At 38.5% G+C, this 25,114-nt stretch overlaps 1 protein-coding gene across 4 annotated transcripts; it reads left to right on the plus strand.

Annotated features, from left to right (window-relative positions):
- Window positions 1–156: 156 nt before the first annotated feature.
- Window positions 157–25,015, plus strand: LOC127974646 (UHRF1-binding protein 1-like). Of its 4 annotated transcripts, XM_052578078.1 has the most exons (23): window positions 157–389; window positions 8,350–8,512; window positions 10,313–10,351; window positions 10,785–10,876; window positions 11,144–11,333; window positions 11,409–11,549; window positions 12,615–12,785; window positions 13,015–13,195; window positions 13,287–13,370; window positions 13,466–13,618; window positions 14,302–14,405; window positions 14,602–14,743; window positions 14,857–15,050; window positions 15,276–16,648; window positions 17,139–17,219; window positions 17,471–17,619; window positions 17,947–18,101; window positions 18,249–18,399; window positions 18,484–18,522; window positions 21,237–21,490; window positions 21,923–22,034; window positions 22,266–22,426; window positions 23,236–25,015. In XM_052578078.1, exons 1-23 carry the CDS (start codon window positions 346–348, stop codon window positions 23,374–23,376), a joined length of 4,314 nt encoding a protein of 1,437 aa, XP_052434038.1. In that variant the 5' UTR covers window positions 157–345; the 3' UTR covers window positions 23,377–25,015. The 4 variants fall into 4 exon arrangements, with proteins under 4 accessions (XP_052434038.1, XP_052434047.1, XP_052434053.1 ...); XM_052578087.1 differs by lacking the exon at window positions 18,484–18,522; XM_052578093.1 differs by lacking the exon at window positions 17,139–17,219.
- Window positions 25,016–25,114: the final 99 nt, after the last annotated feature.

Raw genomic sequence — 25,114 nt, forward strand, 5'->3', positions numbered from 1 at the left:
TTAAATCCAATGCTAAAACTACCATGTATATTATTATTATTTATTTTTTTTGACATGGCGTGACGTAAACTTCAAGTCAGATTCCTATTGGATGAACGGATTTGGGCGAGCCTCATTTTCATGAGGTGCTTCTGCGCATGCGCATTTGTCCACCGACGCGTCATTGCGCATTCAACATGGACCCGACGGTGAAGCGGTAGCGACAGACGCCTCTGCGTATATTCGCCCTTTACGACACTTCATTATTCCGAAGAAAACGCTCCGGTTGACCGGAGAAAATCTAAAATGTACAGCTCCCAAAATCTACCGCCTGTCCTCGGATAACTGATTGATGAGAAACCGGCCATGGCTGGATTAATCAAGAAACAGATCCTGAAACATCTCTCCAGGTCAGAGCTGATCCCTTACTGACACTTCTACAGGCTTAACATACATGTCGATGCTTGATTAACACGAATCGTGCTTTCAAGGCTGAGATGAGTCCTGCTGATGTGGCTGTGTTGGATGACACATGCTGAAGAGTCATAACTGGGGTTTGACAGCTTGCCAGACTAAATGCTGTTTCACTGGATTGATGTCACAACACGCTTTGGGTGTCATGTCTCCAGCCAAACCAGTCTGCCTGTTCTCATCTTAATGTTGTTTATTGTGGGTCAGTGTGATGGAGACCGTGCTGTACGGTTTGGAATCTTTTTTTAGATTCCCCCTGCTTTAAAAACCACTCCTCATCCCATTCTGACCGGTTAGATCCTTGCTAAGGTCTAAGTGGATTCATGACATTGCATGATTGCCTAACCCCATTTCTAGCCCTGTGGTGTAACTGGCTTACATATAAGGTCAGTTAATCATGAAATAGTGTAGTGGAATGCCATGTAAAACAAGAATGTATACAAATATGTACTATTATGGGACATAAATGCAAGAGTTAAGAGTCTAAATTTGAGAAATATGTTGATAGATTGGAAAAAAAATGCATGTTTTAGACTTTATTGTAAAGTATTCATCCATGCATGCATTTAATTTAAAAACATTTTGGTTGACATAATTTTAAAATTAAAATGTCATAACCAGATTTCCTGGATGAAAACATCAGACTACTCTCTGGTGACGTATGCCAGACTTCTCCAATCATTAAACATCACCCCTGCAAGCTCACATTAATCCGCCAACTCAGAATCCAATCAGCAAACGATGCATAGAACCCAGCCTACATTCCGTGTGTGTGTGTGTGTGTGTGTGTGTGTGTGTGTGTGTGTATATATATATATATATATATATATATATATATATATATACACACACACAAACACACAAACATATATTTATATGTGTGTGTGTGTATATATGAGTATATAGACATTTTATTTAAATATGGTAAAAAGAGATAAGAGGTCTGAATAATCAGGTCGGAGCACAAAAGAAGATGCTTTGAAAAACATTGAACCTCCTTTAATACACAAAACAAATATGCAAGATATATGTAGAAGTTTATGAATGGCAAACATTCCAGTTCTGTTGGAATCTGTGGGACTTTTAAGGCAGACCACAAATTATACAGTAACTGTAAAGTTATTATCATCCACAGAAATCCATGGTGACTTTCTGTTTATTCAAAGCACACACTGTAGTTTAGTTGTCTGCTGCTTTAAATGCTCAAGCCCAGTTTGGATAGTTTATGATTGGTTGTTAATGGTTTTGTTAAAAATTGTTCTAAAAGCAATTCCAACAATATCGCTCTTTGGTTGTTATATTTGTGTTTGGAATTTTTCGTAGATGGAGGAGGACCCTCCATTTGAGCAGGTTTGAGGAGTCACTTGAATTAAGACTTGGTTGATTGTAAGGACAAGGCCTGAGTTCAACAAAAATAAGGTTTTGCCTTTGCGGCTGAGTGCACATTGTGCCAAATGGTTTCACTATTGTGTGCCGTTGTTGTGTCAGTTCTTGAGACCAACCGACCTGCATTATTTATTTCCTCAGTGGAGCGCATCCAGATGAAATACTACACCTATTCATTCAAAATGACTAAAGAGGCCATTTGGTAAAATGGTGAAGTGTGGTCCCATGGTGATCCTTGTTTGATATGCAGTAGCACAGGTCCAAGATGTCTACCGGTCAGCGTGATAATTTAAAGCTGGTGTGGCATGGTGTCTCATAAGGGTCATAACTTTACAGTAGACCGTGCCCTTCACATTGGTGTTGGATGCGTACTCTGCATTTTCTGGAAAAATAGAAGGGCTCCTAAAAATGGATAGTGCACTTTATGGACCTTGACTTACTGTTTATGACGTTGTGTTGAAAGGCACTTTCACCCAGACTTTGACCTACAAAAAGTGATTTTCCCGTCTGTAGTAGTATCATATTTATTGTAATAGCTTATCAAACATTATGGGAACGTTCCAGTTGGCTGATACAAAGTGGATTTCAGAGAGTATGCAGCCATCTTTTTTTCAATTCCAAACTTTAGAGACTCAACATATCAATTCACAGTTAGTGTAAGGGGAAATTTAACCAGCCGTTATTGTGCACTACCTTAGCGCTATGCAAAGTTTGGTTTAAATTAAAGCAGTGAAACTGTTTTGACTATAGTGCTTGATGAAAAAATATTTTATGTTATAAATATATTACATTATTTATATATATATATATATATATATATATATATACACACACACACACAGAGGTGTAGTGGTAAAAAAAAGAGGTGGGTAAACTATAAATCTGGATGACCACATTGTGAGCACAAGGTGGGCCACTGCCTACCGGTGTATGTGAATCCTGATGACATCGCTATAAGCTATCATTTGATATTACTACCAAGGGTATCACTGGTTGTTCCCTCATATAGGTCACACAATCACTATTCAACTCATTAATTAATCTAAGTTCTTGTCAAAGAGACTCAAGAAGGAATAATATGGTTCAAATCTATAAAGTTTACTAAATGAAAAAACCGAGAGAACAATTTTTTTTAAGAGAGATAGAGAGGGAGACTTATATCCAGGGGTTCCAATTGTACTTGCACTTGTACCTAATGGATTATTGCATTGGGATTATTTTCATAGTCGATTAATCTGTTGAATATTTTCTTAATTAATCAGTTAGTTGTTTGGTCTATAATATGTCAGAAAAATGTGGATTAGTGTTTCCCCAAAAGCCCAGGAATGGTCCTCAAATGTCTAGTTTTGTCCACAACTCAAAGATATTCAGTTTACTGTCACAGAGGAGAGAAGACACTAGAACATATTCACATTTAACAAGCTGGAATCAATTTTCTTTTTACTTTTGTCTTAAAAAATGACTAAAATAGTTGTCGATTATAGTTTTTTTCCAATTGCTAATGTAGCAGGTGCAGATAACCAACAGAAGGAATCTGGTGCCACATATTTTAATTGAAAGAAAACTCAGTTTCTGTAATTAACAGAAGAAAGAAAATATAAGTTGCACTGTTGTTTCCACAAGCGGAATGGCTGCCGACATTAACAAACAATATAAGATGCTTTCATATATTTTATCAATGACACAGACAGCGTCATTGCAGAAGGACATGCTGGATGCAACAAATGCCTTGTTTGTAATGTTTTTTATTGGTTTGGCCGGCTTCGTGGTAAGGGGCGTAACATTTTTGTCACGCGCTTGAGGTATTCAGCCAATCACAACGCGCTGGATAGCTGGCCAATCAGTGTACACCTCGCTTTTCAGAATGATAGGCTTTGTAAAAATTGATGCGTTTTAGAAAGGCGGGGCATAGAGGAGAAACAATACTGTACATTATGTAGAATTTTTTTTTTTTTTAACCTTAAATCACATAAACACATTGCATTACACCAAATATGCAACATTTAGTTCTTTTTAGCAACGTCATATGACTCCTTTAAATCATTATTGCTGCAGTCACCATTCATTTTCACTAAATGGAAACGGTTATTTTTATATAATTTTCTGTATTGCTTTTTTATTTTGATGTTCAGTTATTTTTCTTATAGGAAAAAAGTTATTAAACTTGTCATACTGTTTTATGACCCCTTTTCTGAAACTAAATTTCAGTACCGTGATAAAGCATCAGCAATTAATTGCAACATTAAAATTGGATACCGGCATATCCCTATTTACCACACTTGGTTTAAAGTGGAAGAATGTGCAAAAAAATCGATATCTACAGAGAAAGAGAGGAAGTGGTCTGACTGACACAATTGAACAGGTGCATCCCCAGGTGCATTTTCCACAGTACTTCTCCAGAAACTGTCACTAATGGTGACTGTCTTTTAGCATTGATCAGCTGTTTTGCAAGATAATTGATATGTCTCTTTAGGAGCTTTTGGTAGATTATGTTGATAGCAGCCTCCTGCTGTTACTTTGGGACTCAAATCAAACCAGGACACAGGGTTTGTTCCACATATTGAGGCTGAACTTTCACGTCAGTGTAGTATGAACTGAAGTGAAACTTAAAGCACCTCATTGGATTTTTTTTTAGCTTTTTAGCCGAAAGGAAGTTGGCTGATCTCACCTACGCACTCAAGGTGTCAGAAAATGACTTTCCCCTTGATTCACCCCTTTGGTAGTTAGACTTGGGTGTTTTAGCTTCACGGTCTTAGAAATAAGGAAATGCAAATTTAGGCCTACACTTCAAAATTCACTGAGTTGGTGGTTTCTCGACTGTTGGAAAACTAGTCAGCCTTATTCTGTTTTGTTTGCTATGCAATAAATACCCTGTACCATGCAATGATGGCCTGTAACGTCTTTCTATTGAATAAACTAAAACGTATATTCTAAATTCTATTTTTGTTAGCTGATAAAAAGCTCAAATGTAATATGAATATAAGAAAACTAAAATGAAAAGAAATTAAAATCGTACACGAAAATCACAAAAGTTGCTTTGGCAATATAAAATAAGTTTTATTAAAGTACTAAAATGACTAAAGCTAAAATGGGAATGAAATAAACAAAAGCTAAGTAGAAATACACAAAAAAAAAACTTAAAGCTATTTAACCCCTTAACTGTCACTCATATTTTGAACATTGACTTTGTAGTGCACGGTCCAAACTTAAATTTGTATTATTCATGAACGAAAACATTTTGTAACATGATATTGATGTACCATTTACATGGTAATGCAATGTCTGATTTTAAAATGAGTTTTAAAGGATGAATTTTGAGATTTTAAGTTTTCAGTTGATATATAATTTCTCATGATTTCTAAAATGTGATAGAGAAAAAGGCAACAAAGTCATCTTGTTTTTTTAACAAAGGTCAAAATTCCTGTTATAATGTAGATTTTTGAGGGTGCACTCTTGTCATAAATTAACCTATTACTTTTCCTACATAATTTTTTACAAAAAACATTGATAAAATATATATTTGGGATTCTTAGTCCTTTGCAACGATATATAGTTTGTCAAGATTAGATTAGATTTGATTGTAATATAGTGAAGTAAATGTAGGCGTCCAGCAGAGCGGACGGGTGACAGTTAAAAGGTTAAAAAAAAATTATAATAAGAAATAATTCATGATGGGCCGTTGAATTATTAGAAAAATAATATAAATAAAATAATATTTTTCTAATAATTCAACGGGCCGGAGTCAATTATTCCACTTCTACTACGGTTACCGCACCTCAAGACATCGATCCGATGATTTATCTAAACGACGAGATCTAAATGACGAGATCTGACGAGATGCGCATTAATTATCGGCCGATATTTATCATGCACCCCTAATCATTTCTTCTGTTAGAAGGAAAGCACCAAGTTTAGTAACCGTCTATTCTCTTTTATAACCTCTATGCTTTTTATCCTTGCTGTTGTCGACGTTATTGCCCTGAAGACCTTACTCAGGTTCTGTCCCTCAGCTCGTTTTCTGTTGACTCCTCTATTGATTGGAGCTTGTCTAAAACCTTGGCCTGAGATGTGGTAAACACTCAGGAGATTTCAGGATGGCTCTATATACACTAAATACACTCTCACGTGGCTCTTGTGTTTGTGGGCTGTTTGTTTATGTGTGTATCATTGTAACATTTGCAGAAAGTATGACACCACCCTCATATCAGTTCAACACTGTTGGTGTCTCTGCCACAGAATGTGTTGACTGTTAAAACATTGTTCAGTTTGTAGGAGGTTGGTTATATTCCTTCAATGGCATTCTTGTCATCTAGGAATTACATTATGGAAGTTTACATCATGCAGTGGTAGAAATTTGTACCTGACTTTCTTCAACACTGATTCGTTATCTTTAAAATCAAGTATTTTCCATCAGAAGCCATTAGAAATAAAGATGTGTTTACCTCAGATTTGCTAATGGATGACTCGGGTGTAGTTGAATTGAGCCCACCTGATGTCACCTGGCTGGCACCTGTCCGATGTCTTCACTGTAGTGATGGAGCCTTCTGAGGACTGACCTGATATCTGATATCTGAGAACGAAGATAGGCCGTGTCTGAATGAATATTTAACTGTTCACAGAACACAGCTACGGAACGCGGAGGCCAGACTATTCACATTTTGTTCTGAACTGGCATGTCTATGGAAGTTATCACACTCCTGTCTTGTGTTTGGTTTTATTTCACACACAGAGTGATGAACAAGCCCACGCAGGGCCCGTTGCACAGCAGCGGTTTAATAATTCACACCATAGTTCTGTAAAGACTCAAAGGAAATTTGTCTGCCTTGTCAACATTCAACATTTTCTTTCTTTTTTCTTATTTATTAAATTATTTTTGGCAACCTCCACAACCTACATCTTTTAGTGCACAAATAATAAATAATAATAAAAAAAAATCATAGTGAATTTACATTTTCAACTTAAATACACATATAAAAAAAAATCTAATATTTAATTTAACATATTTTTTAAAAATATTTTTATATTTTTATTATATTTAATGTAATTATTTATAGGTATTTATCTATAATGTCATTATATTTATAGTACAATTTAGTTATAGGTTTAATTACATTTCATCTTTTTATTTATTACTTTTCTATTGAATTTGATGATTTGTATATATATATATATATATATATATATTTCTAATTTATGATAAACTTTTAATTATTTATAATATAACAATAATATAACAATTTTATTAAAAGTTTAATTACATCATGTTAATATCTATTTCTTTCTTTCTTTCTTTCTTTTCAACCCACTGCTTTAAGCAGGACTATAAAAAGCAACTCACAGGAAAGTGAGCGCCACAGTTTCCGACCTTTAAACCCTTTCATTCTCACTCAGTCTTTGGAAACACAGACGTTGTGTACTTTTGTCATCTCTTCAAACTTTACCTACATGAGCCAAAGTACAGTAGTTTGTAGTTTTCCAGGCCAGTGGTTACCTCGGTGCACTTTTAAACCTCTGTATTTGAAGCTTTGTTGAAGTGGTTATTGGTGTTTAACCACACGGTAATTAGGCTTTAATAATCTACTTGTAGTTCTTTATATAGAGCTCTTTATTTGATTCTGTTAGTGTGAGATAATTGTGAAACAGCATTAACCGGCCATCTAAGGGTGTCTCAGGTGCAGATTACACCTAGTCAGGGACCTAATTAAAATGTTAATGTTGACTCTCAAAGGAGCAATCATTCTTCTTCTAGCCTTTGGTTTAATCTGTGTCAGAGAGAACTGTTCGCTGCTGTTAAACTGCAACTGTGTGTGTTAGTGTGTTTAATCCGAGCTGAAGGTCAAATAAACAGGCCATCCAACATCTTCAAGCTATTCATGACACACAAGAACTTTTTTTTTGTCCAGACTAGTGTTGACCTTGGCCTCATTGTTGGTTTTGAGTGACCATTTTTCCACACCCTGACTTGTTTGTGTCATTAGCTCGCCGAGCGAAAACAGCTGAAGGAAATCATAGCAAATGAGTTCTGTTATAAACCTCGGTGCTGAGAGCATTGCACTTGTGGGAACACATTTAAACATTAACTGAAATATCAATTAGCTCAGAAACAGAAGGTCACGGCCACTCAGAGCTCTGCTTAGATTCACCAGGTCACTGAAACTGATGTTTAAACTCTCTTAGGAAATATTACTCCGTGCCAACAATCAACAACTTTTATAGTATTTCAGCTTGCTACTTGCCATAAAAATACCCAAGGAAGCTGACATGGCATTAAAATACCAACCAACATTAAAAATGTAACACACAAACATATAAACTCAAGTGTTGTGTGGAAACAGCACAGCTCACTGGTCTAGTTGCTTGTAAAGCTGTAATTACAGTCAAGAGAAAGAGCCATTTAACCATAATGGAAAACTGCAATGCGATTTTGTTTTTTGCCTCCCTCAGTTTCTTCATTCATCATACTGATTTTATTCCCTGATTTCCCCCCCCCCCCCCTCTCTCTCTTTACTGCAGGTTTGCTAAGAACCTCTCCCCAGATAAGATTAATCTGAGCACTCTGAAAGGGGAGGGCCAGCTTACCAACCTGGAGCTGGATGAGGAGGTTTTACAGAACATGTTGGATCTGCCCACCTGGCTCGCCATTAATAAAGTCTGCTGCAATAAGGCCACCATCCGGGTAAGAGATGACATCATCACTAGGAGTCCCTCTGACACCACTATTATAGAATCAGCAGGGAAGATAATTGAGTTCAGCCCTCTTGACTTGTACTCGTGAACTGCATTCAAATTCACATAATATCCCTCCTATGTTGTCTTCCGCAGAGATGGAAGTTAGTAGAGAAGCATGATATATTGGTACCATATTGGTTATTGGACCGTTATTAGAAGTTTTATTGTATAGGACAATATTGTCGTCATGTAATGCTCACTTCTAACCTCGAAAAAACGAATTCTTAATAAATAATAAAAATGTTATAATGTTACATGTAATCAAATCAATCAAAATAAACAATCGTCATAAAGTACATGATAATGTTGTTTAGGAAAATTTGTAACATTTAAAATGGTTTAATTTTTTTTTTTTTGACAATTTTTTAAATTATATTTAAAATATATATTTCTTTACAACAGCCTTAATTTGAATAATAACTATAATAATAATAACAACTATAATAATAACTACAATTGTATAACTATAATAATAATAATTTAATTATTTATATAATTATTGTAATTATTATTGTTGTTGGTATTAGCAATAATAGTAGTAGTAGTAGAAGCAATAATAAACAATTTTCTTTTTACTCTGGCTTTCTTCATCAAATGTTATCATCACCACTGCAGTGCACACTTTTGCGCCACATTTGATAATATTACGAAACCAGACAGTTAGTTTGTGGTGAGAATGACAGTGTCTGAGCTCTGTAATCTTAAACGGACGACAACACGCTGTTCATAAAGACATTACAATGAGTCGACAGTTCCAGGGAGCATTGTAGTAATAAAACCTGACGTTAGAGATGACTTCAGTTCCAAGAACAAGAACCACAGTTTCCTTGTCCAGTTGTTTTGTTCGATAGAACTAAACCAAGACAGGATGTTCTTGTAGTTTTACTTTCTACTCCTACTTGAGCTGTAACTGTCTCTCTTCCTTTTTCTGGCCACAGTAGACCTTCCTATCCTTCATTCTGGCATCAATTATCTGTTAATCTGGTGCAGTTTTCCACAACCATTATTGGCTTTTCCTCCATTCTTGTCTAGACATGCCCAGCCACGTAGTTGTTTAATGAAACCTCAATGGATGTCATTGTGTGTATTGATAAAATATGATAGCCTCAGCTGTTCTGAGGGTCAGTGTGGCCCTTGTGCAGCAATCTGACTGGTTAAATGAAGCTCATGCCTGGATAATGAGTGACAGAGATAAAAGATGGTGTCTACTGTATGATGAACTTCATGACTGAATATTCATAATATCCATGTCTCCGTCTGACTCCTTTTAAGAAGAATGTACAGTTCTCCCTCAGGCCTTGCTCTAGGTGCTTCTGAATGCTTCCTGATGCATACTGGAAAAGTGCTCTCTCTCTCTCTCTCTCTCTCTCTCTCTCTGTGTCTCTCACTTACACACACACACACACACACACACATCCATTTAGAACATCATTTATGAGCTTTGCAAATTATATGGACCACTTCAAATATCCTCACAAGCCGATTTTTCTACATTTCACTATATTTCTGAAGGTGTTCTTCAAAATTTGATCCTCACATACATAACAATTGAAGGAAAACAATATAGCCAATCACAAAAGATGTCTTTAGAAGATTGCAGCAATATTATTAACACACACCAGCTCAGACATGAATACACAAATCATATCTTAGCAGAGTTACTGCAAACAGACTGTGTACTTTAATTATAAAGGACAATGTTGCATGTACTGTAAATATATTTCCTTTGTGTGCATGTGTGCACTAGATCCCATGGACCAAGCTGAAGACCCATCCAATTACTCTGGTAATAACACTTTATAAAAACAAAAAATATATATATATATATATATATTTTATTTTTAAATATTATTTAATTTTGTTGTGTTTTGTTTTAACTTAACAAAGATAAAACAAAACACAACAAAATTAAATAATATATTTAATTGATTTAAATAAAATCAATATTTTGATTTTGTTGTTTTGTTTAGCTGTTTTTTTTTTGTGTTGTCATGTTTTTGTTGTTTTGTTTTGCCATTTAGTTTTGTTTTTATTGTGTTTTGTTTTTAGAGTTTTTTTTTTTGTTGTTTAAGGCACTTCTTTGAGGCACTTCTTTGTTGTTTATTTGAGGCACTTTGTTGTTTGTTTGAGGCACTTAATCGATTAAAGGGATAACATTTTCTTTAAAGAGAGACATTTTCTGCAGGTTAATTATTGCAACTGTAAATCCTGTCTTTCAGTCTTTGGATAAAGTCGTCATGGAGATGAGCACCTGTGACGAGCCTCGCCCTCCCAACGGCCCATCACCCATTGCAACAGCCTCGGGTCAAAGGTCAGTTTCAGTTGACCGGTTTGTATCCGTCGTGTTTTGTATCTCTCTTCTGCCGCTTCCTGTTTCCATGCTTCCTTCTGTCATGGAAAACCTAGAGGTATATAAATTGTGCCTTGAAAAGACATGGAAAAGATTATTTATTTTTGTATTTGTTTTTTGTTTGTGAGAGCTTGATATTGTTTTTTTTGGCCAAACTTTGCTGTAGTGTAAAACTTGCTCACAAACCTGATATTATGTTTATTTTGTAATCTTATTTCTCTTTGTCAGTGAATATGGTTTTGCAGAGAAGGTTGTGGAGGGCATCTCTCTCTCTGTGAACTCCATAGTGATCCGTATCAGCGCCAAAGCATTTAATGCCTCCTTTGAGCTCTCGCAGCTCCAGGTCTACAGTGTTAACACCAGCTGGGCCACTGGTGACCTCCGATACACACGCATCCTGGAACCCACACGTGGAGAGGTGACAACAAATATCTATGGTGTTGTGGAGTGGATGAGGTATGGGTTTATATGGTAACACTATGATTTGTTGTAGATACTAACATTTAAGGAAGTGAGCTGGCAGATGATCAGGATTGAAGCGGACGCCATCCAGAACACAGAACATGAGGTCCTCAGAGCCCCCATAAGACTCATCACCAACCAATCAAAGATCAGAGTCACTTTAAAGAGGAGGGTACGGGCACACATATTCATTTTACACACTCAAACTGAAACATACGGCTTAATGTTCAAAATTAGATCCAAGGTGTCAATTTTTAGATCTCTGTGTATTTTTGACAGTGTGTGTAGCACTCAATCTTCGGTGGATCAGCTCTGAGCTCTGTGGGCAGCCGGGATCCATTTCTCTGTTGGTAGTCTGAATATTGGCAGCTGATTAAAGGGTTTTGTTTAGGTTGCATCCAGGCCTCACATAAAAATAAATGCAAACTCTTTACATTCAGTACGGTCAAATTATGCAGTATTAGATTAAATGCATTGGTTAGCATATTGAAAATGTTTTTTAAAGTCCTTCATAAACATGGAATCAAAAAAAATGTAAAAAAAAAAATATATATATATACATCATGATATAAAAGGAAGAGGAATTTTAAAGATTCTAAACTGTGTTGAAAATCCGAATTCAAATAAAACTGAACAAACGAAAGATAGAATGCTGGTGTCATTAAACCAAAAACCAAAAATTAAGACATTCAACAATGTAATATATCCAGCATAAACACAATTGTTCAAAAGTTTGGGATCAGTCTTTTTTTTTATTTTTTATAATTAATTAAATTGACTGTAAAGACAATTTACAAAAGATCTGTTTTAAATAAATGTTAACTTAATACTGTTAATACTGTTCTTTTGAACTTTCTATGCATCAAAGAATGCTGAAAACAAAATGAATCACTGTTTCCACAAAAATATTAAGCAACACAATTGTTTTCAGATTTGATAATAATAAGAAATGTTTCTTGAGCACCAAGTCAGGATATTAGAATGATTTCTGAAGGATCTTGATGCTGGAGTAATGATGCTGAAAATTCAGCTTTGCCCTCACAGCAATAAATTACATTTTATAATGTATTAAAATGTAAAATGTTTATTTAAAATTGCAATGATGTTTCACTTTATCACCGTCTTGGTGAGCTAAAGAGACTAGAGAGAAAACATTACTAATGATTACTATGATAACTAATGTGAGATTCCACAGTATTTGCAGTACATCATGGCTGAATGTCCATGTGTATTTCAGATGAAAGACTGTAACGTTATTGCATCAAAGCTGATTCTGATCCTGGACGACCTGCTGTGGGTGTTGACGGACTCTCAGCTCAAGGCCATGGTGCAGTACGCCAAGTCTCTTAGTGAAGCCATGGAAAAATCAGCCGCCCAGAGGAAGAGCATGGCTCCCGATACAACACAGGTGTGTGTTTGAAGCTACTCCCTCATCCCCTTCACTAATCAACCACTTCACTAGAAATCATACTTCCTCTTTATTTTTTAAGGTTTCCTTTCTGTTCTCAAAATAATATTTTGGTGCCCTCTACTGGTTGAAAATGTTAGTTCAGATTTTGCACTGGTGATGTGTCAAATGTTTGGTGTGTTATTGGAGATTTATGTACAGTGTATTTTAACTCCGTTGGTGTTTTTAGGTAACAACGGCACCTCCTTCAGCCCAACAGGTGCGCTCACATCAGTCTTCAGCCACAGCAGATCAGAGTGCTTCCTTGGCACGGCTCTTTAACGACTATGATGTCCGTGAGACCTCACACCACCTCCAAATCACACACCTCGACCTGCATATCTGCGACGACACCAATGCCAAGGACAGAGGTACCACATATTCACACTTAATACTGTTAACATCAAAGTGTGATGTGAAGTTTGGTGTTGTGCTGAAATATGCATCTTTTTCACTCTATAGGAATAAATAAGCGATTAGATAGTGGTGCAATGCAGTTGTCCTTCAGTTCTATCAGCGTAGACTATTATCCCTTCCACAAAGCAGGTAAACTCCTCAAACACATTCGATTCTTCCTGTAATAACCTGTTGAACTGGAATATGTTCAGAGTATTAAAGCATAATTCCTGTCTTTCTCTCAGGTGAGAGCTCTATGCACTGGATGCATTACGGCGAGGCCACAAAGTCTCGTGAGACTTGGGCCCGTTCTCTCCTGGAGGAGTTTAAGTCTAATGTGGAAATGCTCAAAACCGCAGTCGGTGGCCAGAGCCAGAGCCAGAGCTCCCCTCAGCACGGTGAGAATGTCCTGCCTGTTAACACACCCTTATTGACTTCTTTCATCACATTGTGACTTCAAACTGAAAATGGATACATTTCATGCAACCTATCAAGAATATGACTGGATCATAAGAACTTGTGACATTATTTTCATGACTATTAAAACTAATTTTCAGTATTACAGTAATGCAACAATATATGTTTGGGGAGAAATGTGATCTGGACATGGGTTATTTAATTGACAGCTGTTGTTTATAGATGTGACCACTGAGAGTATAGCAGAGTTTGTGTATAAGGGCCTTTAGCTAAAGCGTTTTTTTTTTTAGCTCAGCGATACAGTACGGCTAATATTCGAGTATATTGTGATCCTGGCTTTAATTTGAAATCATTCGAATGTGTTGTGCCGTGGCCATTAAGTGTGTCCTGGTAGCAGCTAACACCTTTGAGAGGTTTTGCGTAATGGGTTCTGTGTCCCCAGTCCATCAGTCGCTTGTCTTAGAGGCGCAGGGTGGAGGGATTATGGTTAGGGAGCTGGACTCAGGCCCAGATGGCTTGTGGCCGCTCTCCCCCACGGCCAACTGCTGCTGGTGTCTGGAGACAGGTACCTCTCTGGTGTGCGTTTGAGGTGCCAACACATGGCTGCGGTTTGTGCGGATGGTCCGCTGTGTTTCTGATGTCTGAGTTTATGTGTTTCCCACAGGAAAGATCACCACCAGCACGTCCTTCTCGCCCCAATCTGCACCAAAAACCCAACTCATGTCCAGCTCAATTGTGCTACGGATGGCAGATTTCAACATCTATCAGGTTCGTTCTGGAAGAACACGCATACACATGCACTAATAATCTTTCCCTCTGAAAAAGCTCTTTAACGCCATTTATACTCATTTTAAATTCAAATGTGTTGCTTTAAGATGCATCAATGTTGTCTTCATTGACGAAGTAAATGATGCCATTTTTATTAAGTGACTCTTTAAAAGTAGATTTTTTTGCTGTACTGAAGGTGTCCACAGCAGAACAGCCACGCTCAAGTCCTCAAAGCATGATATCTTGCAATAAGAAAACCCTTTACCTCCCCCAAGAGATGCCGGCTATCCATGCCGAATTCACGGAGTACTACTTCCCAGATGGCAAAGACTATCCCAGTAAGACAGAAGTGGCAGCATCCATCATAAATGCTGACAGAATCAAAATAGTCACTTAATATCAGTTCAACTCGAGCATTCTGTGAATTGACATGACTAAACTCTTTCTGCAGTCCCCTGTCCCAACTTGTACGTGCAGTTGAACGCACTACAGCTGGTGCTTGACTCTCGCAGCCTGGTTTGGCTCAATCTGTTTGCGCTGGACCTTCGTCAGAGCTTAGAACAATTCATGGAGCTGTACAAACTCAATGACTCGCAGAAACCTGACGAGCATGTAGATATAAGAGTGGACGGACTCATGCTGAAGGTAATTATTGCTTACATACACTTTAAAAACTGCTACAGTTTAGCTTCATCTCTAATCAATGTCTTAAGAATTGTTTGAAAGTTACAAGTGCGTTTGATCAGGGTTTAAGCTAAACTCTAGAAAGCAATGGACTTCCAGGGCTGGATTTGAGGAACCTTGTTATAAAATTCTATGTACCATTTCTTTATAGTTTTATAGAAAATTCTGTATTTTGCATGTTTGTAGCTGGTGATCCCTGCAGAACAGGAGAGGACTCAGCCTGACCAGCCCCGCTCATTGTCAGTACAGACCTCAGAGATGGTAGCCACTAACACACGTCACCCTTCCGGATGTACCCGGTCCAGTCTGGAAGCCCTCTTACAGGCCTTCCAGGAGCAACCCTTCTTCACCTCCCTCTCTGCCTCTTTTCCTCGTTCTCAAAGCTCCTTCTCTGTGCTTCATCCTGTCTTCCTGTGGCATGCTCATGAGCAGGACACATGCATTCATGATGTGTACCGGGGCCTTGCTCCGCCATCTCTCTCCACCAATGCCCTCAAAACACCAGCAGCCACCGACTTGTGGGCTGTGCGCTTCTCCCAGTTCTGGGTGGACTATGAGGGCTCCCGCAGTGGGCGTGGTCGTCCGACGCCTTGCGTGGACTCCTTCCCTCTGACGCTTTGGGTATGCCACCCTGCCCGATACACTCAGCACCACGAGAGGCTCAGAGCAGGCGTAGGGTCAGGCCTGTTGCCTCGCAGCGAGTCCGCAGAGATAGCCAGTCGTCTACAGAGGAAGAAGCTTCTGAAGGAGTACTACAGCTCTGATGCATCTCCCAGCAACACGCCAAGCAACGGCCTCCACAAACCACACTCTCTGGATGGCCTATTCAGCAACTCCTCTTCGTCTCTTTCTCTTGCTTCCTCGTCCTCATCCAGCGAAGTAGACTTGCAGCTGATAGTGCACATTCAGAAGCACCTGAGTGCTCAGGTGAGCCATGGGCAGTATGTGTTCCTGCTCAGACTGCAAAATGCTGTGAAATCTCTGCAGCGCACTTTACAGCAAGATCTGGAGCAGTACGGCTCCAAGTGGCAGGGTCCCACGCAACCCTTCAGTGCCTGCGTGGGCGTGCTCATGAAAAGTGCAGAAGTGGCGCTTCTCCTAAAGCCCATTCCCCAACCAGATTCGAACAGCAGTCCCCTGGACTCAGACGTATCCCCTTCAGAGAGCAGGGCCACTCTTGAAGCCGGGAGTGAGGAGAGCGATGGGCACGAGAGACCCTCGGCTGCCGGAGAGGGTACTCGAAAAGTGGATCAGCTCCTTTGTGCAGGGACACATGCCGTCAATGCATCTGCTCTCCCTGGTTCTCCATCTCCCGCTCAGAGAAAGGCGTCTGTGGATGAGAGGAGTAGCATGGTGTCTGGTGGAAGGATGCCATCTGAGGAAAAGAAGGACTTGAGAGAAGGTTCTCCCAATTGGGAGGGCAGCAGAACGGAAGCCAAAGGGCAGCATAGTGAAACCTCACAAGGTGGAACCATGGTAGTAGATTCCATGTCTGACAACTCCTCCAGGGAATGGAACGAGAAGAGTCTGGGAGGCAGGCTACCTCAGTCCATGTCCAGGTATTACTATTTTAGTGTATTTAGAACACAGCTGTCCAATCTTTCCTGCTTTGTTTTTGGAAATTGATAATGGAAGTCGAGCTGCACGGCCCTGTCCCAAATGCTGCCATATACCTTTGCGGCCCACCTTAGAATACACAATTTGATGACATAATGTTGCATGGAGCATTGGATTGGTGACCAAACCTTCATTAAAGTTTGCATTTATAACATTTCACACGCCGCGTTTTGAATGTAGGAGTGCATTGGCCAATCTAAGCAGTAAAAAAAAGATAATAACGGGATTGTGAATTTTATAGCTTTAATTTAGAGCTGAATGTAGATATGATTAATGCAGGAATAATTACACTGAATGTTTTGAGTGTGTGTGTGTGTATTTGGGTGTGTGTTTGGGTGTGTATTTGGGAGTAAAACCCAATGCACAAGTGCTTCCTTGATCTGAATGTGACCTCTGGGTGTGTGTATGTTTTTCAATTTCTCTCTTCTGAAGGAAAGGCAGTTTATCAGTGGTCTCTGACCTCTTAACTTCCACGCACAGCAGGTCTACCTCCTTATATTCCATGTCCAACATGTAAGACACCCTCTTTAGGACTCTGTGCCCATCTGTGTAAACGTGAATGTTTGTGGAGAAAACTGGTATCGTGATTGTGATCATTTCACACTAGCTTGTCCCTCGTGGTGTTGTGTGTAGGACTGTGGACGTGCACAGAGCTTGCCGACTGTGTTGATCTTGTTCTATCACCTTTGGTGTTTTTTATGTTAGTACTGACATGCTGATCCACTCTCATACTGTTTTCTACTTTTTGTGCATGTACTCTGCAGTGGTCGTTTGATCCAGGGCAAGTCGCAGTCGAGTTTATCAGTGTCCTTTAAGAACATGAAGAAAAGCCCTTCACTACAGTCTCTGGATGATTTGTCCATAGACGGTTACTTACTAGAGGACTGTGACCGCTACAGTCTGCTGGAGAGAGGTACATGCACTCTTGAACACCATGTTCTACTTGTGTGTATTCTTTATGGGAGAGCTTATTATGTTTTGTTTTTTTTGCCAACAAGGGGCAGTATTGTGACATCTTTTTTTTTGCGCTATTTTTGTTCCATCGATGGAGCAATATTTCTTGATAACCAGAAATTAAATCAGATTTACCATTTAACACTGGCTAAACTTCAGCCCCAAATGTTCTGAGAAAACTATAATTTATTTTAACATGTTTTCTATGTTACTGAATATGGCTCTGGATATGCTACGTCCTCTCGTTCTTACTAAATAATATGCAAGTATGTTTTTTTTTTTACAGATGACATATCAATCTCTGGTTACAAGGAGGATCCAAATGAACAGATTTCCTCAGAAGGGACTAATGTGACTCTCGCTCAGGAGGCAGATGAGACCCAGTCACCTGACGCCATCAGCGCTGCCTCACAGAGCATAGACGAACCCACGAAAGACCTTGTAATAAACTCTTTCTCTTTCTTCTCTCAGTCCTCTTTTTTCCATCATGCTCAACTTGGTTGATGAAAGGGAACTGTTTCTGTTCTCCTGAATGAAAACAGTGTGATGCATCTATGTATAAAATATCTATATAACGTGCATCTGCAGGTGTCGGTGCTGGTTTTGAAGATTCACTCGGTCTGCTGTTCTCTGGATCTGAAGGGGGATGATACGGCAGTCGCTCTGGCGGTGGGACGGGTCCGACCCAACCAGCTCGGCAACGTCAGTTCGCGGCAGTATCTTAGCAACCGCAGCCTGGGTAAGAATGATTGACAGCTGTGTTTGTGTGTGTGTGTGTGTTGCTGTTACACCTGATCAATAATTGCTGTTTGCGTTTCTTCAGGTTTAGTGTCTACAGCATCAGTCCCTCACAGTGGTGAAGGTACTTTAAGTGTGTATCTTCGTATCTTTGCATAGTGTGTGTTTGTGCGCATGTTTGTGAGTGGACATGCTGTCCATGAGTTTGCACGTGTGTGTGTTGTGTCATCACTCCTTAAGCAATTTTTGTGTTTAATTTGAACAATATACTATTCAAAAGTTTGGGTTCTGTATGTTTTTTTGTTTTTTTTTAAACAAGTCTCTTTATGCTCACCTAATCTGCATTTACAGTATTTGTTCGAAAATATAGTAAAAAATAGTCATATTGAAAAATATTATTACAATTTTAAATTTCTGCTTTCTTTTTTTCTTTTGTTGTAGTATAAATTTTACAATTATTCCTGTAATGGCTAATTTTCAGCATCATTACTCCAGTCTTTAGTGTCACATGATCATTCAGAAATCTGTCTAATGTGATGATTTAGTGCTCAAGAAACATTTTTGGATTATTATCAATGTTGTGCTGCTTTTTATATTTTTGTGGAAAAGTATTAATTACTTAAATTTGTAAAAAAACTAAAAAGACTGACCTCAAACTTTTGAACTGTTGCATACTGATATATTTTTATAAACGACTAGTCCGTGTTTTGGTCAAGTGAACAGTTTTAGCGAAGCCTTAATGTAGAATGCAGATTTTGTTCATCAATAAAGAAAGATGCTAATAGCCTGACAGCTGAAGTATCTACTATCTATCTTAGAAACGATCAAATTCCTCACAGAAATGAGCCTTACTGATTATTTTTAGTAATGCGAACATTATTAGTATTTACTCATTCGATTCAGTCCAACAATAATTGTCCTACTTATTGTTGAGAGTGCTGGATTTGTTACACAACCAGTGCATTGATGGCTAATAGTAACAGTGCTTCATTTAGATGTTTATCTTCTAATATGTAAAATTTAGTTATAGTGCTTTTAATAGCAATGTTTTAAAGAGATGGTAAAGAGAAGCGGCTTCTCGGAAAGCGTTTATGTGAGTGTCTGTGCTAAAGAACAACATGCTTTAGTTTCAATGCGCTACAATCCTCTCTGAAAAGTTGTGCTTCTAAATGAACCCATTTAAAGCACCACAGCTAAAACATTTAGTAAGTTGGTGAGTGAGTACTGTTGAGTACTGTCTGTAGTTGTCTGAGTTGTGGGAATTGTAATGCAGCATTTTTCTAATTCGCTGGTCCCAGCTCATCGCTTTGCTCCTCCTCTCTCTCCTATAGCTGCTTTGGTATTGTGTTGTCGTTTCTCCACTGTCACAGACCACTGGGTTACGCAGGAGCAAAACTGCTGGTTCAGGAGACTTTGTACACACATAAACACACACACAGACTCTCATCTATCTGGGTTGTTTCAGAGCGCTGCCACTTCGCTCTCCGAGAATTAATCTTTAGGCTTTTCTCTGCTCAGTTTCTCTTGACCGATTCCATTAGCCTCTGTTTTTCAGTCTGTTTCTCTGTATTTTTCTCTCACCTGCTCCATATTGTTTATTTTGTGATCTTAGGATTTACAAAAGGACCAGGTACTATGATTTTCCCGACATATACCATGATAATACCATATTTTTGGACATGTACCATAGTGAATACTACAGATACCACAGGATATAAATGTGATTTTCAGTACCATCTGCTAAAATCATCGTACCACTGTAAAGTCACTGCACTTTTTTTTCATAAGGACCCATCTTAGTTGCCTGTTCTGTCTCCCCGTTTCTTAACTCTCTGTTATATCTCTTATTTAACAGTTCTGCTGAATGAGCTTCTGCGTTAGGTGTTTTTTTCCTCTATTCTGGGCAGAGGAGATGAGGATGTTAATGCAAGTCTCAGTTTCAGAGCTGACGCTTCTCGAAAGGAAGTGCATGTAGGGCAGCCAGAGAAGAATAGTTGATACTCCTCTGCTACGAGACCCTCTGGGACCGCTGAACTGCACAGCTCCCAAATCATTTGATGTCTCCTTTCTGCCCTCTGCTGTAGGAAATTTCAACGAATTTCAATGAGATTTCCATTCAATACTGCAGGCATTGTTGCGCTGACATTTTGGATTCAATGCATAATTTAAGTGCAGCGTTTAAGTGTTTTGGATTTGTCTATTTTTAGACCGGTGGCTGTCTCCTGTGTCCTGCTTTGCCGTCTGGTTGCCCGTGCAGCTGGCCTTTAATGATTTCCACTCATTAGTGATCCATTGGTTTCCCGCATGAGCGTGTACACATTAATGTGTCCTCGTAGATCTAAGTTGATGGTGTTTTCATAATGTGGATCTTCAATATCGTGTGTATTTTGTATAATGGCATCTATGCTGAAATATTAAGAGGCGTTCACACTGACAGTGATCTGCAGTGATATGGAATGATTCGTTATCAATGAGAGCAACAGAGACTGTAGTTGAAAAAGGTTTAATGGTACGCGAATAATCAGTGATACCTAAAATTTCCAGTGCACCTGTTGAGTTTGTAACTTTGAGCTGGGAATTATGATATTAGCAGCTTGTGTATCACTTACAATTCAGAGTTTAATACTTGTAAACATGACTTGGCTTGGTCATGTGCTCAGAAACCGTACTTACAGTCTACCTCACTTGAAGAACCCTCCTGTCAGTGTGAACGAAGCATTTCATAGATCAAAACTAAGAACCTTTAAACCTACAGAACATTGTTGACACGTTTTCTGAAGTCAGTTATGGGAGATAATATTAGCATTTTACTTAGTTTCTCATTTTTCTCTCTCACAGGCTCTGGGTTAGGGTCGGAGCCCAGCGCAGTGTTAAATCCAGAGGTGCAGGTGAGGCTGGAAAGCGGCCCGGGAGCTGCGGTTCACTCTCCTCTGGCCGAACAGAATGGCTTCCTGCAGTGCCGCCTACAGGACTTCAGTGCTGACTTCCTCATGACATCACTGCGAAACCTCGCCCTGTTCCTGGAGGATGACTCCGCCTCCCAGGTTCTCCCCATGGAGATCACCATTAAAGATACACACGTCAATCTGAAGGTACATTTAGATACAAGTTATCAATGCTGTCACTATATCAGATTTTATCAGATTTATTGGATGATTTTTTTTTATTATCATTTTTTTTGGCCAATGAATCACATTTAAAACATGAGTGTTTTTTGGGTGTAGGTCTCGCTAATGTTTTTTTGACATGATTTCATGTGACAGTTTTAGCTTCTGGTGCTGGATTATTTACGTAACTGTTGTATGTAGTAACATTATAATTTTTTTTTTAATCACCCGACCTAATATTTTGGTACATAATTAAATTCACTTCAAACTATGTGTGATTGTACACAGGTTCCAAAACATAGGGATTTGCAATCCCAGAATTCACTGCCTTCGATGAAAAGCCACAGTAGATAGCAAGTTAGCTCACTTTTTAAACACGAACCAGCATGTTTGAACTAATGTATGTGTTTAAATCAGGATGATGGTCCTCGTGACAACGCATCAGAGCCTGAGGCCACACCCATCACTTTGCATATTCATAATCTTCTTATTCATCGGCAAGATGACGGCTCATTCAGCATCGGAGGAGGTTATTCATGTCCCTTATTTCCTGTTTTTCTCTTCCTGCTAACTCCTTCTCTCCTGAACTATAATCTTTCCTTATAGCATCATTTCCCCCTTCTTTAAATCTGTCTGACACATGCATGTACTCTCTCTTTTACTTTGAAGTTTGCCTCTGTTTTGAATTATTTTGAAATAGGATTAAACATCAGGAATGCATGTACTAAACTCTTCCCTCCACCTCTCTCCCCTCGGACAGCTGAGCGTGTTGCAGACTCAAAGCTTCAAAACGCGGGGCCTGTGAATGACAGCAGGCTCAGTTCTGTCCCTGAAGTTCCTGTGGGTGTGGCCAGTGAGCCGAAAGCCACTCAGACTGCACCTCTGTCACCCACAAGCCCCACCCCCTCAAGTAAAGAACAGGTACACAAGGAAGAACTTGCGATATGTAAATAGTTGAAGAGTTTTGCATGATGTAATGCATCACAGGGTACGTCCACATAAAACTGTAACATTGCAGCTTTATGTGAACATTTCAGTTTGTTCTGAAAAATGTTGATTTCTGATGACAGAAACCTAGAAAAAATCATGCAGTGCCTTGTTGGTGTCTTACCCAGTCACGGTGATGTAATAATGAAGATAGATGCTGTTAAAATTAAATTAAATTACTTAAAGTTCGATTCCCCGGGATCACATGATAAAAATTTATAGCCTGAATGCACTGTAAGTCTCTTTGGATAAAAGCGTCTGCTAAATGCATAAATTTAATTTTATTTTATTTTATTTAAAGGAATAACTAATGATAACCGTGGAAAGGTGTAGCACCTACTGCTCTGCATATTCTTTTGAAAAAAAATGCAATGTTAGTAAAATATGACTAATGAGAGTTTATTTCTAAGAAGTTGCCTAAACATTTTTATCCAACTTTAAAATCTTGTTCAGCCAATAAAGAGAATGTTTACATAAGTCTTAAAGGCACAGTAGCACAAAATATTTTTTTTTTTTTTTTGTGAGGCCCGAAGAAAGAGTGTAGAAAATGGTCATAACAAAACCATTTTTATGAAGTTGTTGGTGCAAAAAGCTAATACAAAGAAAAGATGACTAATATTTATAAGTGTTCTTCACGGTAAAAGTACAATTATAAAAAAAAAAGACGTGTCATGCAAAGTATCTAGGCTGATAAACAATAAACAGTTTGTGCTCCAAGCTAATGGTCTTTTCCGTCCATAAAGCTGCTCATGGAGGAGAATGAATGCTTGAAACTGGAGCTCTCCAAAGCCAAGATGGCGCTAGCGGAAGCCCAGATGGAGAAAGACTCTCTCCAGCATCAAATGAAGTCTCTCAAACTCACCAGCAGAGGCAGCAACAGCTAGTAACAGTGCATCTGTGTGCATACAGGACTGACACTTGCCACAGAGGGGCAGCAGAGTGCTTGGAGGGGCCCAGCGCCATAAAATATCCCAGCTCTTTAGCCGAGAGAAGGATGGTATGTGCGCCGTGATGAAGATCTCACCTCACTCGGGATCCAGGCTTTGCAATCAGTGGCATCTGCTCATAAAGAACATTGTTCTTTACTATAGTATACACACAAAGCTTTAGCATCAGAAAAAAATCAATACTCTTTGACAGCCTGTGGAATTTCACAGACGTTTTGTTGCTTTCTTCCCGTTTTTATTATTTCTTTCACTTCATTTATTTGTGTCAGCGAGCACCCCTTAAATTATCATGGGAAAGTGTAAAGGGGGTGATAAACTCACATTCTTGCTCACGTTCTCTCTCTCTCTCTCTCTCTCTCTCTCTAACCAATTGGTATACTGTGTAGGAGCACATTCCACCCTTGACCTTTAACCCCAGGACAGTCTTACACACTGAGTGTCAGGGTGTGTGATGTTGAATGTCATATCTTTTGGAGGAATGTCTTAAAAAATTAATTTGCACTTTTCCGAACTCTTTGGTTTAACAATAACTAAAAAAATAATCATATTTAGTGATTAATCAATTTGTGATCATGAATAGTAATTGTGATACACAAGAATGTTTTGTTAATAAGTGCGATTGAATTGGCCTGGGCGAAATATTTACAGTTTCATTACGTTAGCGTCTCAAAAACGGGAATATGTTTTCGGAATTATTTTCACGGACACACTACAGGATTTGCATTGCACAACTTGATTTCTTTTACTCTATGGACAAATTTTGTGTTTTGCAGTGCAGCACTTTGATGTTAGTTCAGTATTTGCAACTAAACACATTGCCATTCCATGTTTGTCTTTTTAGGTGAACGTTTGCACTGCAACAGTCAAAATAGGAGATTAATTATTAATTAACAGGTGTTTTTTTCTGATAAAGCACCATTTAGTCTGAACATGGAATGTTTAACTGATGCTTTGTCACATTGTTGATCTGATTACCAGCATTTCTGCACAAAAAAAAAAACAAAACAGATGGATTTCAACTGATATATGAAATCTGTGAAGTTTGTATTAGTTCATTTTTGTTTTTTGCTTTTCTTATTTATACTCGGCCTATTTTATGATTAAATATCACAGCAAAGATATTGAAATGATTTCTTGGATTTGCTCTGCTCTCTCTCTCCTGCCCTGTTTTACTCTAGCATCCTCTACAAGTGCCTGTGACTGCACACCTTCTCCAGAGGTTCTGCTTGATTTTTCTCTCACATTTTGTTCCCTAAATTAATGTTTTAAAGCTCTTCATAAAACAAGCTTCTATCTGGAGAACACGTTTCAGATTTTAGGACTTGAAAATAGAGAGCTGGAAGAAACACCTGATTGTAGGAAACAAGAACTTTTGTTATGTAGTAGTAGGCCACACCCCCAGGCCCCAATATGTAATAGACCCTCCCTTTATAGATGGAGACCCACCTCTTTAGCACAAATGATGAACAATAATGCTCAATCAAGCAAAACTTGTGAAATTGTTATTTGCTGTGTCCATCAGAGGCTGCTGAAGTACTGAGACAACTGAAATAAAATGATGAAATCAAATCTAAAATGTTACATTATTTTTTTATTAATATTTTTTTTTTTAATAAATGATGATCCATGTGTAACAGATGCTGTTGGGCTGTAACAAGTGTTCTTAGTCACATGC

This window comes from Carassius gibelio, chromosome A4, assembly GCF_023724105.1.
Source record: "Carassius gibelio isolate Cgi1373 ecotype wild population from Czech Republic chromosome A4, carGib1.2-hapl.c, whole genome shotgun sequence".
NCBI classification, from domain to species: Eukaryota; Metazoa; Chordata; class Actinopteri; order Cypriniformes; family Cyprinidae; genus Carassius; species Carassius gibelio.